At 38.4% G+C, this 20110-nt stretch overlaps 2 protein-coding genes across 5 annotated transcripts; both read left to right on the top strand.

The window, feature by feature from the left end:
• The first annotated feature begins 1823 nt into the window (after positions 1-1823).
• On the top strand, positions 1824-12891 carry LOC142944944 (uncharacterized). 4 transcript variants are annotated; one of them, XM_076086180.1, is made up of 8 exons: positions 1824-4309; positions 8798-8851; positions 9608-9641; positions 9725-9923; positions 10798-10947; positions 11113-11284; positions 11397-11497; positions 11623-12891. In XM_076086180.1, exons 1-8 carry the CDS (start codon positions 2149-2151, stop codon positions 11782-11784), a joined length of 3033 nt encoding a protein of 1010 aa, XP_075942295.1. In that variant the 5' UTR covers positions 1824-2148; the 3' UTR covers positions 11785-12891. The 4 variants fall into 4 exon arrangements, 3 of the variants coding, with proteins under 3 accessions (XP_075942295.1, XP_075942297.1, XP_075942296.1); XM_076086182.1 differs by having other exon boundaries at positions 1824-4099; XM_076086181.1 differs by lacking the exon at positions 10798-10947.
• Positions 12892-15206: 2315 nt separating this feature from the next.
• LOC142944946 (interferon-induced protein 44-like) lies at positions 15207-18662 on the top strand. Its single transcript, XM_076086186.1, has 9 exons — positions 15207-15300; positions 15952-15975; positions 16283-16321; positions 16548-16578; positions 16855-17056; positions 17287-17439; positions 17543-17714; positions 17801-17901; positions 18034-18662. Exons 1-9 carry the CDS (start codon positions 15222-15224, stop codon positions 18193-18195), a joined length of 963 nt encoding a protein of 320 aa, XP_075942301.1. The 5' UTR covers positions 15207-15221; the 3' UTR covers positions 18196-18662.
• The last annotated feature ends 1448 nt before the right edge of the window (positions 18663-20110 follow it).

Raw genomic sequence — 20110 nt, forward strand, 5'->3', positions numbered from 1 at the left:
CCTGGCTTTTCTAGACCCCCCCCCCCCCCCCACACACACTCTCTCTCTCTCTCTTTCTCGCGCCCCTACGGCTCCGCATACACGCACACACACACATCTACACATGATAACCCCCCTCCGTAGTTTAGGTATGCCCCTTCTCTTTTCTCTGCATTTGCACTGTTTCGATTATTATACTGTATAGTATTGCACCTACATCTCAATGTGCCAGACAGTATGAAACCCTATCTGGACCACACACTCCTTTGTATTTTTGTTTTGTGTATTGTTTTACTTACTTTGTTGTGTTCATGTTCCTATATGTGTTTGTTTCTCCCTGATTCAGTGTCTGCAGGTTCTGCTGTGACATTTACACACTCACTCTCTCTCACTCACACACACACACACACACACACACACACACACACACACACACACACACACACACACACACACACACGCACACACACACACACGCACACACACACACACACACACACACACACTAACATTAATGTTCAGTCTATATTAACCCAGTCAACATGTCATCTATCAAATTCTTAACCTGGAATATCCGCGGAATTGGTTCTCAGGCAAAAAAAATAAAAGTTTTGAATCATCTGGCTAAACTGCAAGCAGATATATGCTTAATACAAGAAACACACCTCTCAGAATCAGACCACAACAAATTTAAATCACCACAATTCACTCACTCATTCTCGGCTCACTATAACACAAAACAAAGAGAGGTATGTATTTTAATTAACAAAAAAGTTTATTTTGTCCAGAACTCCACCATCACCGATCCTGAAGGCCGTTTTATCATTATAAACATATCCATCAACAATAGTCCAGTCACAATCTGTAATGTTTATGGCCCAAACACTGATGACCCATTGTAAAGGACTCTTAAGAGGTTCTGTGAATGTTTCCTACAAACCTTTTAATTAGAAGTTACTTAAGTTAATCACTTCCTGCTAGCCTTTATTTTGTAAGTCCCGTTTTACTTTTTGGGTCCTTTATTTTGAAATCTTTTTTGGCGAAACCGGAAGCCGATCCAAATCTCGCCAGAGTATGTTAGCTTGACTTCGCCACAAGAAAAGTATGAAATTCACGGTACAGACTTAAAGGAAAAGTATTATAAATATATTACTCCGCAATAAGAGTTTAATAATTAACGGTTAAGCACCTAGCTGGAACGGGAACAAGGTATTGTGTGTTCATTGTGTTCATTGTGTTTTATGTGTTGGTGTTTCAACTGGATGCTAATGTTAGCTTAACAGATATAGCTAAATGACTAGGCTGTGGTTTTGAGCTGGCACTGGCATCTGGTTGAAGCATTAATATATGCTCCCATGTATATTTAAATGTTATTTTCTGAATGTTTAAACTCATAAGAGCTCATTTATGTTTTATCTGTTCCGTAGCTCTTACGGTGTTTTCTGGAGAAAGGAGAAAAGTAAATTTGTGTTCAAAATAAAAGTCAACGGTTGAACATGAATAAAGGCCTCTGAAACATCAGTACGCTTCACCATTGTCCGGCTGGGGTCTGCTACAGTAAGAGCTTGGCCCTCACCGATCTGATGACTTGCTGCCTCTATGACGGGCCGTGACAGAGTGTCTTCACGGCTACCTGCTGCTGCTACGTCTCCACATGCTGTCCACATGGATTCGTCCAGCGTCACATGTGCCCATGTGCCACCACGTGATCCACTTCGGCAACTGTGGTAGTGGTCTCATGGATTCGGTGCATTGGTCAAGCACGGTCACATTACACCCCCCCCCCCCCCCCCCCCTTTATTACCCACAGTCTACAGTACTGCAAATAAGGAAATAAGGTGAGCCTTGAGACTGAACCAGTGAACATTTCATACTGACCTGCTCATCTACAGTAAAGGAAAGACATTGTTGTTTACATTCATATGGACTCTTATTAATTACAAACATTTTACTACTTTGGATGCTATATTCCAATTACTTTGAGAATTGTGTTAACACGGTACTTGCCTGAATATTTACAGTAATTTGAGTATATGCACACGAATGCAACTGTGTTACTTTCTACTGTTGATCTGATATTATACGTTCATGCTGTTTATTGCAAGGGTTTTATAATATCTGTTTAAAGGTTTTTCTATTGACTAAATTATTTAAGAAATTTAGTTTACGATGTCAGAGTCGGGTAGCGTTAAGGAGACTGAGGAACTTCAAGATTTGCAGAGTGAGCTCTCACTGACTGATGTATCTGAGAGACCCAGTCTGAAAGATAATCTTCACAAAAATGATGACCAACCTGAAGGTCCTCGACGCTCTGAACGTGCACGGAACCCTACAGAGAAAATGCTTGTGTTGCAAGGTGAAGAAGCCAAGAGAAGGGAAAAAAGGCTGCTCTTAATGTATGAGAAATGGAAGCTCAATGTACGTAAGGCAAGAGATCAGCTGAAGACGTACATGCCAGAGAGCGAGCTCTGGCCTCTCATTGAAGAGCTGAAGAAAAGTAAAGATAACGTAACGAACATGTATTTCGAGAATCGAGATCTCGCCACACCTTCCACTGACGTGAGAAGACGAGTAGATACGTGTGAATCAATTACCACGGAAATTGTCAGTATCGCCTATAATAGAGCAATTGATGAAGAAAGTGAGTTTAATGAGGACCAGGAAAGACACCGCCTTCATGAACTGCTCCACCGTGACTGTGCAAAGTCTGTCTACGGATCTGCTGCTTCTATAAGTCACAGCAAATCTGAACACCATTCTATAACTTCGTCCACGGCAGCTAAGCGTGTGGATGCAGCTGCTGAACTTGCAGTGAAGGAAGCGAATTATAAGATGATGGTAGCAGAAGAAAGGCAAAAGGAAGTGAGAGAGTTAGAGGAACAGCAACGGAAGGCTCTAGAGGCACAAAAGCGTGAGTTGGAGCGATTGCATGCAGAGAAGGAAGTGCGGGCGGCTCAAGCCAAACTTAAGGTGTACGATAAGGAAATGGAACGTGAAGCCGCTGACTGCATTAACAACGAAAGGAACGAGTACTCAAGGAATGAGCCTGTAACCACAGTCCCTCTTTCACATGCTGCAACACCCTCTCCTGCAGACATTTCCTCTCTTGCTCAGGTCTTTCAAGACAGCATAGCCTTAAATAGGCTCCCTCTTCCAGAGCCATCCATCTTCAGTGGTGATGCAATGCAATTCATTGAATGGAAAGCAGCATTTACCTCACTCATCGACCAAAGGGCGATCGCTCCAGCTGAAAAACTCTACTATCTGAAGAAATACGTTGGTGGTCCAGCACGTCAGGTGCTAGATGGGACTTTCTTCCGAAACGATGATGAGGCCTATCAGGATGCCTGGAACAAGCTAAATCGTCGCTTTGGCCAGCCATTCACCATTCAGAGAGCATTCAGAGAGAAGCTCACCAATTGGCCAAGGATTCAAGCTAAGGATGCTCAAGGACTCAGAAGCTTCTCAGATTTTCTGAGTGCCTGTCAAGATGCCTTGCCTCATGTCAAGGGTCTCGACATATTAAATGACTGTGAGGAAAACCTGAAGCTCACCCGTAAACTACCAGACTGGGCAGCTTCAAGCTGGAACCGACAAGTCACACACAGACTAAACGAGAAACAAGAATTTCCAAGTTTGAAGGACTTTGCAATCTTTGTGTCAACTGAAGCTGAGATTGCCTGCACTCCAATTACATCTTTCCATGCTCTTCATGCATCAGACTCTAACACTGAAAAGAGAAATCTCCTAGACACAAAGAGAGACAGGGCCAGTGTTCTTACCACTCACACAGCTACAGACAATGCAAACCAAAGGATGGATCAGAGACAGGTTAAAATGCCCTGTATTCTCTGTCAAGATAATAGACACCAGCTACATGCATGTCCTAAGTTCATGGAAATGTTGGCAGAGCGACATAACTACGTAAGGGAGAAGAAACTTTGCTACGGATGCTTAAAATCTGGCCACAGTGCAAAAGACTGTCGTCACCGTCACTTCTGTGACAACTGCAAAGGAAAGCATCCTACAGTCCTCCATGACTACAGCTATGGAAATGAAAGGTCTTCATCAGAAACAGGGACAAATCAAGGTGTCGCTGCAACGTCCCTCAGTGTAGCAGGTGAGGGCGCATCCTACACATCAATGGTAATGCCTGTGTGGGTGTCATCTAAACACAACCCTACAGTTGAGAAGCTTGTCTACGCTCTACTCGACACTCAAAGCAATACCACATTCATCGACCAAGAAGTGAGTGACAGTTTAGCTGCTGACAAGTATCCAGTGAAGTTGAAGTTGACCACGATGACTGGAAAGAACACGGTTCTCCCAAGTGAGTGTGTTTCTGGCCTTTGTATAAGAGGATACAGTTCATCCATTCATGTTGAACTTCCAGGTGCCTACACAAAGGACTGCATACCTATAAACCGTGCTCACATTCCCACTTGTGAGAAGGCTAAACAATGGAACCACCTCAGAGAAATGGCTGACAAAATCCAACCACTAAAGGACTGTGAAGTAGGACTTCTGATAGGCTACAACTGTTCCAGAGCAATGGCACCAAGACAAGTCATTCTAGGAGTAGATGAGGAACCCTATGTATGCTGTACGGACGGATCTAGGATGGTCTAATGTGGGGCGCTCCTCACAAAGCCATGATTCACTGAGCACAAGTGGCTTGTGTCACAGAATCACAGTTAAAGAGCTCCCTCTGGTAACACCTGCAGATGCTATTCAAATTCTAAAATCTGACTTCAAGGATGGCAGTGAAGACTGTGAAACTGTGTCACAAGACGACATCACCTTTCTCAACAAGCTAGATGAGAGCATATGGAAAAATACGAATGGCCACTACGAAATGCCTCTGCCTTTCAAAAGCAGAGGCATTTGTCCGGCTGGGGTCCGCTACACCCATCCTTTTTTCATAATTTTTTTTCATCCTTCTCAAACATTTGTAACTGCCCAGTCATAATAGGAGGCGATTTCAACACAGTTATCGACCCATCAGTAGACAGATCTAAAAATCCAAATAATAAGCGTACCTGGCAATCCACAGACACGATAAAACAGTTCATGAGTGATTTTGGTCTTGGCGATATTTGGCGATTACAACACCCAAACTCAAGAGAATACTCATTCTTCTCACCAGTTCACCACTCATACTCACACATTGACTTCTTCCTCAACAGCAATTCAATCATATCTAATATTTCAGACTCGAAAATCCATCCTATCATTATTAGCGACCATGCTCCCGTAACATTTATATGGAATAGAGTTAGCCTACATAAGCCTATCACTAGATGGCGCTTCAATACATCTCTTCTCAAAGACCCTCAGTTTGACAGTCTTATTAAAAAAGAGTGGGCATCTTTCTTAGAAATAAATGATTCCCCAGAGTCATCATCAACCCTTCTGTGGGAAACATGGAAAGCAGTTTTAAGAGGAATAATCATCTCATTCTCCGTTTACAAAAAAAGAAAGAAAAACAACAAGAAGCTGAACTGGAACAACAAATCAACCGACTCGAAACCATTAATGCAAGTAACCCAACAACGGAAACCCAGAACGAATTAAGAAAGTATAAATTCCAAATAAATGAAATTATAAATAATAAAACTCAATTCCTCATACACAGACTTAGACAAGAACATTTTCACCATAGCAATAAATCCGGTAAATATTTGGCAAATCAAATTAAACGAAATAAAGAAAAAACAACAATCTCAATCAAGGACTCTGCAGGGAAGCCCACAAATTCACCCGATGAAATAAATAAAATCTTCAGAAGTTTTTATGCCGATCTATATTCATCTAAAAAGAACCCAAATCAAGAAGACATCAACTCATTTCTCAACAGCATTGATCTACCACAGCTTAACAAAGAACAAATCAACGTACTTGACTCACCATTAACACAGGACGAACGTTTTACTGCACTCAATCTTATGCCCAATAACAAAGCACCAGGTCCTGATGGCTTCCCTGCTGAGTTCTATAAACACTTCTGGTTCATTCTAGCTCCACTCTTTAACAAAATGATAACTGAAATAAAACAAAATTTGCAATTTCCAGCCAACATGAACACAGCCAGTATATCACTCCTTCTCAAACCAAACAAAGATCCAACTTTTCCTTCGAGTTAAAGTCCCATTTCTCTTCTCAATGTAGATATTAAAATCATCACTAAGGCACTAACTCACAGATTAGACAAAGTCACTCCATCCATAATTAATCCAGACCAAACCGGCTTTATCAAAGGTAGACATTCATCCACTATCACACGCAGACAGTTTAATTTAATCAATTACTCATCATTACAACAAACTGGTACCATCATAGCCTCCTTAGATGCAGAAAAAGCTTTCGACAGAGTAAACTGGCCATTTCTTACAAGCACATTAAAGAGATTTGGCTTTGGGGAATCATTTATTAACTGGGTTAAAATTCTGTACACTTCACCTTCAGCCACTGTCATCACCAATGGACAAACTTCACAAAGTTTCACACTGCACAGGGGGACTAGGCAAGGATGCCCACTCTCTCCCTCACTTTTCACTATTTTCATTGAACCGTTAGCTGCAGCCATTCGTCAGAATATCTACATAAAAGGAATTCAAACACTCAACACCCATCACAAGATTAGTCTCTATGCAGATGATATATTGCTCTTCCTACAAAACCCCTACTCATCACTACAGGAAACTATTAAAGTCATGGAATCATTCTCCAATATCTCTGACTACTCCATTAACTGGAGTAAATCATCCATCCTTCCATTAGATAGTAACAGTTGGGATGGGGCAGCCCATACACCACCTATCCCTTTTTGCACAGGTGCCATCACGTATTTGGGAATACATATTTCCCCCAGGCTGTCAGAGCTGTTCACACTCAACTTCACTCCATTACTTAAAACAATAAATGACGACCTCCTCCGCTGGATGAACCTGCCACTATCACTCATGGGCAGAATAGCTACAGTTAAAATGACAATACTTCCTAAAATAAATTACCTATTCACAATGATACCATCTCAACCCACTCACTCTTGGTTCAAATCACTTGACTCAATCATTACTCAATTCTACTGGAAAAATGAAACACCGAGAATTAAACTGGCCACTCTACAAAAACCAAAAACACAAGGAGGACTTGAAGCTCCACATTTTTTTCACTACTCTCTAGCAAATAAACTTCAATATATTCTTAAATGGATCCACCCCAACCAATCAGACAACACATGGTTAGATATAGAACAGACAGTTTGTAAGGGCATTCAGATTTCTGACCTACCATTTTTAAGCCAATCTATCAAACGCCATCCTTGCTTTAAAACACTAACAATAGCAGAAACTCTGACAGCCTGGTGGAAATTCCACAAAATCACTAACATCACTTTTGCACCTTCAAATTTTACTCCCATATGGAACAATCCTGATTTTCTAAGTTACAAGACACCTCTTAATCTCCACACATGGTCTGCTAAAGGCATCACTCATCTGAAACATATCTTCAATAATAACACCATGGTTTCATTCCCCCACTTGGTTCAGAAGTACGGCATCAGGAGCAATCAATTTTTGGAATATCTGCAACTCAAATCATCCGTTCAATCCAAACTTAACACTAAGGCCACTAACCTAGAACTACCCCCCTCAACCTCAGAATTAATTAATATCCCCTCCTCAAAAAAGTTAATCTCAAAAATATATGGAGTAATATCACAGTCTGACAAAACATTATCCATACCATCAAGAAAATGGGAATCAGACCTATCCATCACTCCTGATGCTGATTTCTGGAACCAAATCTGCAATAACATCTACTTCATGACTAAAAATGCCAATTTACAACTAATACAGTATAAAATACTTCACAGAATTCATTACACTGTGCAAAAAATGTTTAAAATGGGATTCACGTCAGATATCTGTCCACATTGCACTCAAAACAGCCCGGATAGCTATGTTCATGCCACCTGGCACTGCACACCAGTTAATCACTTTTGGAAAGAAATAACTGAGTCACTGTCTGTCTTCCTGGGCTGCCTCGTCCCATTATCCCCTTCACTGTGCTTACTAGGAGACATCTCAACAATAAATCTGAGTAAAACAAATCGCAAATTACTCCTCGTGGCCCTAACTATCGCCAAGAAAACTATCCTCATGAACTGGAAATCAAGAAATAACACACACATCACACACTGGAGAAACTTAATGATAGAATATATTTCAATGGACAATCTAACCTCGTCCATCATATACAATACAACAGAACACTACTCCACCTGGTCATCCCTCACTATGTTTCTGCAAACGTGACATCACCCATCCTATTAATATTAAAATTTGTATAGTATATATCAATTATTTTTTTTAAAATGTATTTATTGCTATTATTGATTTTTGTTTTGTTGTTTTTCTTGCCTGACAACCAATTGAAACCCACGTACATGCATACATGAACATCCATATGCACACATACTTTGTTTTTTATTATTATTATTATTATTATTATTATTTTTATTTTTTATTTTTTTTCCTCCTTCCATCTCAAAAGGCTCAAGGACATTCCCACACATGCACACACACACACATATACACACACACTGACTATATGATGTTTGCTAGCTTTTATCCCACTGTTTTTGTCATCCCCTTGTTGTTATGTCTATGTATTGTCTAATATTGTCTCTTGTCTTTCAATAAAATTTATAAAAAAAAAAAAAAACTCAAATATTCTGTTGACGTTTGGTTTGTTTTTGGTAATAAATATTGTTTAATAATGTTTCTTGTTTACACCTTATATCTTTTTGTAGCCATGGGTGGAGGATCGTCAAACCCGGCTCCTGAGCCTCCTGCGCCTCCTGACCGTAAGATACTCAAAATATCTCAGAACATTGTTAAACTCAGAAGATTGTTTCTTTATGCATTTTAATTAATGAAATACATGCTTTATGTACTACAGAGTTAAGCCTTCACTTTTACCTCTATACGTAATTAATCACTGAACTTGAAAGTGAAAATTGTCTTGACTGTCATTTCAATGTGGTACGTGTTGACATAACTTTGACATACTTGAACTATATTTTCTTTATTTTTAGTTAAATTTGTGACCACTGTCTTGATGGTTTTACCTGTGTCTCCTGTTATCATCTTCTTGCTGTTAGCAACTGCTAGCAGTGATGCATAACATGTTCTATGTTTTTCATTAATTATTTGCATTGTATATTTCCTACTACTGTATATGGCTTAGCTCTTCACTCTCGTTAAGCAGCTTCATTTTCTATTCAGAAAAAAACCTTGAAAAATGAATAGAAATAAACACTTTCATTTGCATCTTTACCACTAAGAGTATTTAATTCAAGTTAACATTTCAATTTAGGCATTTGCAACATTCCTTCTCCAGAACATTTTATTTAAATTCATGCACATTTACATGTTAATGTCTCCCTTTACATCAATGGGGGGAGGTAAGTCTTGAATTGTCATAATGTCACCTTCTAAATGTTCCAAATATTGCGAAAGTGATTGAAATGTGTAACGCTAACATTTACCAAAAGGAATGCATGATGTTGCCGAAGTTTTACGATACAGCTTTATGTTAACACATGTAACTTTCTCTTTAGCATATTTTAGTGAGCCATGGAGGAATGTGACGGAGTGAGTATGAGTCACATGTTGTACATTTAATAATACATATAATAAAGTATACTGTTCTCATGTTCTTTTTCTTTGTTTTAAAGGAAGTACCAGGAGAATCTTGATTTTGTGAAATCTTACCAACCTCGAAACCAGGATGTCAAACATCTCCGAATTCTGCTTCATGGACCGGTCGGGTCTGGCAAGTCCAGTTTCATCAACTCTGTTGACACTGCTTTAAAAGGCACAGTTAGTGGTCGAGCTTTGACAGATGCAATCTCTGGAAGCAGCTATACCCGAAAGGTATGAATAACTTGTTAATTGTGGTGATTCTAAAGAACTGTTTAAATGTTTCAAAACCCATCACAGCCTTATAACTGATATGGATATGAAAGCATTAAAGATAACTGATCACATTTGTGCATTTCCACTGATAATTTCCGTACACTATCTAATATTTAGCTTTATACCATGGTCACTAAAACAAATCAGGATTGTGATTGGTTGGAAGGATTAACATTTAGTAACTGAACAGTTTAATTGGACGTCTATGATGTATTGTAGGCCAATGTGTTCAATTGCCTTTCTACATTAATGTGTCATTATGACACTGTAGGTAATGCATCCAACACTGACTCTTAGCAAAAGAGTTTGGAGCTAGTGTTGTTTATGTCACCATCACCAACAGCTGTAAAAGATGATGAATGGCTTCTCAGTTAAAACGACGCATATTTATTTTTAAATGTGTTTGATATTTGCGTAAATCTAGAAGTACAAATAAATTAACGTTAAAATAAAGGATTGAAATAGAGAACTAAAACACTTTAAAACTCTGAGCCCAGCCTTGTGAACCTGTTACAGTTTAGATGTTGCTTAACGTAGCCTAATCAGCAGTGCAATAGAGAGGACAGCAGAGATACAGCAACAAGAGTTTGATTCTGAATTTTTGATTGTGTACTTTCATTTTGGCAAAAACAGCACATACATTTGGTATAATTGTATTGCACATCCAGTTCATTTTTTTGTTACCGTGCAGACAAGCTTAGATTTATAGCTTTAATTGAATGCCTCACCTGTTGTTTTCTTGGAAGAAACAATGTCTGTTTGACATTTTTTATTGCAAATTTATCAGGGATTTGCTCAAGTGATGCAAATAATTCCACCTTCTGCTTTACAGTACACGGCTTATAAAATCCACAAAGACCCTGGTAGCTTTTACTCTGTCATTTTCAATGACATCATGGGCTTTGAGCAAAAAACTAAGACAGGAGTTGATGTGGAAGACGTGAAACTGGCCATGATGGGACATGTGCCAGATGGTTATAAGGTACAACTCTTTGAACTCTGACATTATTTAAGTTTTCTACTTTTCTTTTTTCATACGGTTTTGCATTTTACACTTTTTTTGCATTACATGGTGCCAAATGCTACTGTTTAACTGTTATATTGAATAGTTAACAGTAGATCATCTTTTTTTAAATCGTTTTTCTAGTTCAAGCCTGCAGCCCAGCTTCAGGAGACTGATAGGGACTACATCTCATCTCCCACTCTGGAAGACAGAGTTCACGTCCTGGTTTGTGTCATTCCTGCTGGCTCAGTATCTTTAATAAGTGATGAAGTTGTGAAGAAGTTGAGAGAAGTCAGACAAGCAGCCACTGAAATGGGTAAGAGCCGACATCACAACGGTCATGACTGTGTTCACTAATGGAACCAGATCTGGTTTTATGAATCAAAATACCAGCAAAGCAAATACGGATTATGTTTCTGTCTTGACAGGAATTCCCCAACTGGCTATTCTCACCAAAGTTGATGAAGCGTGTCCTCAGGCGAAAGAAGATCTAAAGGAAACATACAGGATCAAGTACTTGAAGGAACAGGTAGGTTTTTATTGGTGATTTTGTATTTGTTGTTAGAGTTCAATTTTTAGAATTTGAGCACAAGAATCTCATTTTTTTAGTCACAACTTTGCCATTTACTAATCAACTGAAATCCTGTTTCTTAGGTCGACAAATTCAGCAAGTTGCTCGGCATTCCACCGAACTGCATCTTTCTTGTGAAGAACTACCACTCAGAAACCAACGCAAATGATGATATTAATGCGCTGATCCTGAGCGCACTGAAACAGATGATTACCTTCGGAGAAGACTTTCTCAACGACCTGTAGACCTACATACTGCTGATGACCAGTCCACACATTCTCACTCCTAACTGGTCAAATACAAACGCTTGGTCAGTGGCCTTAAGCCTCAAACAAAGCTCTACGTGTGTCAGTTTCCACTTGTTGCATGCATAGTTTATTTTCAAAATAAACTTCCTTCTTTACAGAAAGTTAGATTTAGGAAAAGAGAGTGGGCGACGTTAACTTAACTTACTAACAACTCAGTCACTACTGAGTGACTAACGACTCACATGACTAACGACTGACGTGAAAAAAAGTCTACGACTACTTTAAGTTTTGCAGGGACACGAAGAGTGGTCTCCTGGATGAAAGTCCATTGTTTGTTTGACCCACATCCCCTCCTTCTTTCTCTGTGTGGACTATCTCACTCTTTATACTACGTCAGTGGCTCTGAGCATATAATGATGATGTGGGTGGGTTTTCTTTGGAGTTAGTAAAGCCCAGTGTGTCTCATACAGACACTAAAGGGTGCATGAAGCATGAACAAATTGCTTCTTTAAAAAAATAATAATAATAACAGTTATGTGCAGGATGCTTTTTGTGGTTTTTATTTTCATTTTCAAGCATGTTATGCATATTTTGTAGGCTTCATCACATGCATCATAGTTGAGTTAGTTAAAAAATGTTTCTCCTATTTTACTTTGTGGGATAAAATAAATACAAAATAACCTGTTCAAAATGTGGATTTGCAAAAAAATATGCTTGTGTGTAGTGCAACATTACATGAAATACATTGTGTAATAAATATGAAAAATACACAATAATGTTATATCAACATGTATGTGAACTGTGCTGTTGTGAAATGTTTTTTCCTCTTGCTTTTTATTCCAATGAAATAGTTTATTGCAGGTTTTTTTCTTTTATTATATCAAAAGATTATTTGAGCAGCCTATGCCTATCGGTGCTGTTGATCACTAGGATGATGATGGGGTGGGAAAAGTTAGCTGAAGCAAGTTACTGTAGTTAGCTAAGCCACATGCAAACATAATACTGCATTTTATGTTGTTTGCAAGCAGACAAAGGTGAGGAAGCACCTTCACACAAAACACAGTCAAAGGAGATCAATAAATAGTTTTGTGTCTTCACCTTCAACATGTTCTTTGTGTGTTCTCCATGAATGTGCCTGTAAATATCCACCATAGGTCAGCATTTATTCTTATGCTGGAATTAAATGTGTCAATCATTTCCATAAATTCAACTTCTTACCTTTGGTATTTATTCATCGATATTTCAAATAGCTGTGGCAACACTAATGTCATGGTGCAGTATCATATATTTAATATCTGTCCTAGTCTGTATTATCACAAAGTTTTCTACGTGCAAGTGAAAATGAAACCATCCTGAGTGTGGGAGGGAAGCTTACATTTGTTACTCTACACCCTTCCTTTGATTCTGATCATAATGTTTTGAGCAGTGCATGCAGCTGTGCTTCAATGACGCTGCTGTGGGTCTGGACGGCGTTATCAGCTGTTACCATATGAGGGCAGTGCAGAGTAGAGGCCATGAGCCAGCCAGTGGGGCAGCTCACATGCACTAAAAGGCACATGTCAACAAAGCACAGAGAAGTTCTGATTACAACACACACACACAGAGGGAGAGTAACTTCATTCTCTGCTCAGGTAGACACTCCACTATATCTTTACATAGCAAATAGTTGTTTGCTGTATTAATGCGCTGAGTGTCGTATATATAGCACCTTTAAAATGTTGAAATGGAAAAAAAGTTAAAATATCCAATCAAGTGTGTCCTTGTGTTGAAGTATAAGCAATAAACATTGAAGTTGGAAGTTAAGATGTCAGTTGGTTAGTAGTCACTGAAAAGCAGATGAACAGGCATTTGAGAATGAGAGATGAAAGTGAAACTACCAGCTGAAGAAAAAAAAAGATGTTTAGTGCAATAGTGTCACACTGTAACAGGTTAAACAGTTTAAGTGTCAGTTTAATGTAAAAGCCCTTTTTCAGAAACAATGTAAACACCTGAGAGCGTCACAAAAGAGCCGAAAACAACTGCGGTATGAAAAAGCATTTTATATATTCATTGGTCAATATCTTCAAAACTAAATAAGATATCAACAAACTGTATGTAACATTTGATGACCTTGGGCCAACAATGAGTATAGAGACCATAGAGAGTCTGGCTATAATCGCCCTGCGATAGTCTGGCGACCTGTACATGGTGCACCCTGCCAACAACCACCAGCAGCTACAATAAGAGCAAGACCACAACCTGGTGCTACCACAAGCGAGGCAGTGTTTGATGGGCATGAAGACCACAGCTGCCTTTGGACCTGCAGGATACTCAGGTTGTTTATTAAGCTCAGTCACTGGGCTGTCAGGTGATGGAGAAAATATACAACATTGTCACAGAGAGTAGGGAGGCGATATTCTGCCATAGTACTGCAGCACGTAGCTTAATGTGATTTGCCCACCTTTCATCTCCATAGATTACTGTTGGACCCATTGCTGAAACCTTTGTGTGGGGTCCAGGCCTTCTGGAGGAACTTTCTATCAGCTTTTCAAAATGTAACATCCATGTAACTTGGTTCCTGAGAGGCTGGAATTCAATGTGTAACACAACAACCTCCTACACGCCTACAACTGACTGGCGTGAGAGTCAGCTTTCAAATCACATGATCTAAAGGAAACTGGAAGGATGCTAAAACATTTAAAGCTGCGTAGCCGAACATAATACACATCAATGTAGATAACACCAAAAAGGCATCAACAACTTCACTCTTAGGTTATATAGTAACCATGTCTTTGCAATTTACTAGCTTGGGAACGTCAATTCATGATTATTAACTGCTTGAATTTGTCAATAGGAAACTGTCGTTAAGTTATATAATCACATAATTTCTCAAAGTGATAAAAAGGAACTTAGAATTTAAAATGACAGTACACCACCTCAAATTCAGAAACTTAGAGATTCCACTAAGTGAGTAATTTCTTTTCACCTTTTTATCTCCAAATAGTTTTAGAAAAGCTGAAGGATTATGTTCTCTTTTATTACTAATATATTGTCCTGCAACTCGAGCTTATAAACCAGATATCCTGACTTTTTGTTGCATGCCCAGTTTGCAATGCAGGCTATCTGTAGAAAAATCTAGTCTCCAAGTAAAAGCTGATAAAACCCCGATAACTGCTTCATCTGCCAAACACTAAAGTCCCTTAAGTTACCGTATTCCATTTCAATGGAATGAAGTGGTTCAACAACTACTGCACATGTAGTTGTTTTACATTATTTGTTGATCCTCATTTTGTTGCTCTCATACACTGATGTTCTGGTAAAATCATGTGACCATCACTGCCCGTCTTGTACAGTGTGTCTAGTCTAGAACGGTTATAATAATGCAATGTATTCTGTGAAGATGTAGAGCACTGCTGTCCTTCCTGCCACAAAGTCAGATACGTGAAAATGAAACTATGCTGATTGTGGGAGGGAAGCCTGTTACAGCATGTGTTTCTCTGCTTCCTTCCTTTGTTTCTGATCAACAGTTTAGAGGTAAGATAGCTCATATAAGAGATTTTAAAGGGCTTTCCTTTTTGAAATGCGATACCAAAATGTCCTGATATTCTCAGAGTGACACTCTGAAGTGGTCTGCTACTGTTCTGAAGTGAACTAAGTTAGTGACAATTGGCCACACTAGAATGTTCTGACACTGTAATAGTGACAATATAAGGTCTTTTGCTATTAATCTGAAGTGAAGTTTGTGACAATAGGCAATTTCCTTTTAGTCCTAATCAGAGTTTACAGGAAAGATAGCTCATATATCAGATTTTAAAGGGCTTACATTTTGGAACTCCGCATCAGGATATCCTGGTATTATCTGAGTGACACTCTGAGTTGGTTTTGAAGTCAGTGCACGCTCTTGCAGTAACGCCTCGTGTATAACACGTACCACAAAACATCGTGGGTGTTGGCTTGACAGTGTTTTTCAAGGTAGACGGTGGGTTGACTGCAGTACTTCTTCTCACGGGCATAACAGCGGATGTAAGATTATTTTAAAATATTATTAATTTTGATAAACGTCATCTTAAACTACAAGACCGTGATGGATGTTTATCCCAATGCTCTTATAGTGGCATAACTTACTGTATGAACTGTATCATTCAATTCATGCAGAGGTACAATTTAATTTTTCTTTCTGTCCAGATACTTCTTTGGATCCAGTGAAAGGTAAAAAAAATAATAATTTCTTGACAGTTTATCTTTGTACTTTCACTTTCTCTATACTCTAACTTTTGTGTTTTCTGTGAATTAAATTGTATAAATTTAATTACACATATTCAAAAATAATAAATACTTTGCTTGTGCTGCACCTGAGTCTGTTTTACCGGTGATAACTTACAACATGTCTGAACTTACAAATGAATATTCTGAAATATGAAGCCTCAAATATTCTGTTGACGTTTGGTTTGTTTTTGGTAATAAATATTGTTTAATAATGTTTCTTGTTTACATGTTGCCTTATATCTTTTTGTAGCCATGGGTAGAGGACCGTCAAAACTGGCTCCTCCTGAACGTAAGATACTCAAAATATTTCAGAACATTGTTTAGACTCAGAAGATTACATCACACATTTATTTCACGAGTGTGAAGGAGAGGGATAAGTAGATCAAAAGATGTGAATTAAACCCTGCACACAGTCAAACCTGCACAAATACATTTGAGAAATGTATAAAGATTCTTCATTTGTGTTGAAATAATTTATTTGACGGATATATTACATCAATGTGTGCACTCTGCAGCTTTGATAGCAGAATGGAGGGACGTATGGGGGTGAGTGGTTTGTTTAATTTATGTTCCCTCTGGTGTTTAATGGCTTTTCTTCAACTAACTATTGTTAAAACCAAAACTGCGCAACTGCAGCACTCCTTTGTTGAGACTGCCTCTATTACTGTCATTTTAGTTAGTTTCAGTTTCATGATGGTTTAGTTTGGTGTCCGTGACGACCGTGCAGCAACCACAAAATATGTGCAAGATATGGAAAACTGATAATAATGTTGAAGTGCATTGTGATCTGAAATATAATCTTACCTTTTCTTTCTTGAACAGCCATAAAAACAAATACCTGAAGTTTGTGAAGGATTATCAGCCTTATAACGAAGAAGTCAAACAGCTCAGAGTTCTGCTTCATGGACCTATAGGTGCTGGCAAGTCCAGCTTCCTCAACACCGTCGACAGTGCGTTACAAGGAAGAGTTACTGATCAAGCTTTGGCGGATAATAAAAACGCTGGAGAGAGCTTCACCATAAAAGTATGAATCCCTTTTCACTGTGGTTTAACTAAGGTCGTATGTTATGAACTGTAAAACTTCATGAACTTAAACAACTCTTTCAACTAGTATTTCCGATTTATTTATTTTTGTGTGCACTTGCAAAGATAATTGCAGTACACAGCTCAGGCAGCAGCTGAGCAAGTAGCCTCATAGACATATTTCAATATGAAGCAATAATGTCATCATATCTGTGCTTTTCTGTTTTACAGCACAGAACTTATCAATTCAATAAAGGAGGACCAGGGACACTTTACCCTTTTGTCTTCACTGACTTGATGGGTCTTCAGAAGGGAACTAATAAAGGAGTTTGTGTGGAAGACATCAAACTGGCCATGAAGGGGCACATACAAGATGGTTATGAAGTACAGTCTAATTAATTATTAAATTATTGTATTTACGTGAAGATACATTTAAGGAACTATTTGCACAAGTTATTCTTTGATTCAATTTTACATTATTTTCTAGATCAATCCGTGCTCTCAAATATCAGAGGATAATCAAAACTACAACAAGTACCCCACTCTGAACGACCAAGTTCATGTTCTGGTTTGTGTCATCGCTGCCAACACAGAAAATATACTGGATGATGAATCTGTGATAAAGATGAGGGATGTCAGACTTGCAGCTAGAGACTTGGGTAAGGTTTAGTTTTTGGGATTCATAAATTAAATCAAATAACCTGACAAACATTAATCTGATTGAATTGGATCTTTGTATCTGCAGAGATTCCCCAAGTGGCTATTCTCACCAAAATTGATGAAGCTTGTCCAGAGGTCAAGGCCGATATAAAGAACGTGTATAAGAGCAGGTACCTGAAGAAAGTGGTAAGTTTCTATTTCATGAGTTTGTAGAGTTGTTATTCTGATTGGAACACAATTTTGCTTAACATCTTAAAATTTAAACACAAAAGTATTTTTTGAGCAGCATTCCTTAAATGTGCAATTTTTCCAAATTAGGTGGACGACTTGAGTGTTGTGCTGGGCTTTACACTGACCTGCATCTTTCCTGTGAAAAACTACCACTTAGAGACCGAAACAAATGATGAGGTTGATACACTGATACTGAGCGCACTGAACAAGATCATCAACTTGGGAGAAGACTATGTCAACAGCCTGTAGACCTACAAACTGCTGAGGGAAATCTTGCTTTATCTCAGCATGAAATAAAGTCAGTTTGTGAACAGGATGTAATTAAATAAAGTGGGACTATGGTTTTTTGTTTTTTATTTGTAAACATGTAATGCATATAGTCTCTGCTCTAAATGGTCTTACCTCGACCTAGTTGAATAAAGCATGATAGGCTGTATCACTATCACTATGCATTTGAGTTTTTGCATTATTATTATGTGAGCTATGCTTTGTTGATTCAGGTGGTGATTTCTCATGTTCCAGTCTCCCAGTAATCATAACACATGTCTAGATTAAAACTGGGCTAAATATGATTGAAAAGTGAAATTTATATCAGACTACTGATTACATATATGCTGTATCTATTGTTTTATTTCTATGTTTGGACCTGCTATTGAATCATTGTGCTAATACTGCTGTTCAGGTAAAACCCACAATAAATAACATAAATAATGAAATTAGTATTTAGTCTCCTTTTATCTCATTCCTTCTAGTCCATACCATACACTAGATTGTCTTGTAATGCAAGTGATCCACGCAGTATTACACAATTGTATGTAATATGTGGTAAGGCATGTAAACTGGGGGCATGAATTGACCTCTTATGGTGACAAATACCAATTAAAGTAAAATTATTGTAGAAGTAATTTCACTTTGATCCATCAGAGTGCAATCAGAGGTGCTTGTCAGTGAACATGTTTAATAAAGCTATATTAAGATTCAGTGTAAAGGTGTCCCATCTGAGTCTGGAGTGTTAAAAGGAGATACTCATATATTTTTATTTATATAATTTATATTTCTACTGACCAAATGTGAAAACCTTTTGATGTTCTCGTGTCATTTCTTTACAGAATCTCTTTCAGAATATGATTGAGGTATTTTCTTCTCTTTCTACGTCTTCTACGTCACATCATCTTACGTTGTTAGCGCGATGTGACGTCATCACGCGATCTGGTCAACAACTCAGCTGTTGTGATGGTGGCTTCACGTACCGTCAGAAATGTTGGAACTACAACTCCACCCCGATGAAAATCAAAATGACCAATAGGACTGCACATTTTAATTCAGCAGATTGCTGTTTGTGTCCCATGTGAACGAAGTACTTTTGTTACCTAAACAAAAGCAAGTAGTATTTTTGATGCGTAAAGCTAACAAAGTACTTTTGTTGCGTTTTTGTTTTGTTTTAATTTTGTAGTAATTTTAAGCCAATGGAGTCTTCATTAAACCTGACAAAGTAGTTTTGCAGTTTAGATGTATGGGAACCTTATTCTGTAGGAGACGTCAGACTGCAGGTCTGAAAAGTGAAGCAAATGTGGAAATGCCTTCAACTTTCAAAAAAGGGCGACTTCTCTGGTTGCAAAAAGAAGGCCCTATATATACCTACCTGACCCTACTTCTCACTTGAGTTATTACATCAGTAAACATTGTAAACATGAGTTTATGCTCTCAATCACTAATGTCAAGTCTTCTTCAATACAGCATGATGTTCATTTAGTAAATTATTCTCCCAGATGCACCATTTGTCAGAAGATGTTGATGAATGCATGTTCACACCCTGCACACACAGGAAACACACCAGTGAACACACATTGATGGACACACATCTGGGAGCAGATATTGTTCACTGCTTCTTCTTTTGATGCACGTTCACATTTTGAGTGTTGCTTGTAGAAGACGAGTAAGGAGCAGCTCATATGAAGTTTAGGCTTCTCACATGAAGGATGTGTTGCAATTCTCACATCTACATTGATATACATTACATTTTAAAGTATTTTTTTTATTACTGTCTTTCCATCAATGACTTAAATTACAGGAAAGGGGAATTGGAAAGACAGAAATAAAACAGAAAGTCATTATCACGTTACAGTTGCTGTGCTATTGGCAGCCTCTGCTGGTCTTGCTGAGT

The sequence above is a fragment of the Anarhichas minor genome, unplaced genomic scaffold (assembly GCF_050575085.1).
Source record: "Anarhichas minor isolate MPS153535 unplaced genomic scaffold, ASM5057508v1 ptg000007l, whole genome shotgun sequence".
Classification (NCBI taxonomy): domain Eukaryota; kingdom Metazoa; phylum Chordata; class Actinopteri; order Perciformes; family Anarhichadidae; genus Anarhichas; species Anarhichas minor.

Bases quoted from the DNA above. Each gene is read 5' to 3' on its own strand.
- LOC142944944 (XM_076086180.1), top strand. From the start codon at position 2,149: ATGTCAGAGTCGGGTAGCGTTAAGGAGACTGAGGAACTTCAAGATTTG. The intron at 10,948-11,112 runs GTACAACTCTTT...TCGTTTTTCTAG, and splicing joins ATGTGCCAGATGGTTATAAG to TTCAAGCCTGCAGCCCAGCT. The intron at 11,285-11,396 runs GTAAGAGCCGAC...CTGTCTTGACAG, and splicing joins ACAAGCAGCCACTGAAATGG to GAATTCCCCAACTGGCTATT.
- LOC142944946 (XM_076086186.1), top strand. From the start codon at position 15,222: ATGCTGATTGTGGGAGGGAAGCCTGTTACAGCATGTGTTTCTCTGCTT. The intron at 15,301-15,951 runs GTAAGATAGCTC...CTTTCTGTCCAG, and splicing joins TTCTGATCAACAGTTTAGAG to ATACTTCTTTGGATCCAGTG. The intron at 17,902-18,033 runs GTAAGTTTCTAT...TTTCCAAATTAG, and splicing joins GCAGGTACCTGAAGAAAGTG to GTGGACGACTTGAGTGTTGT.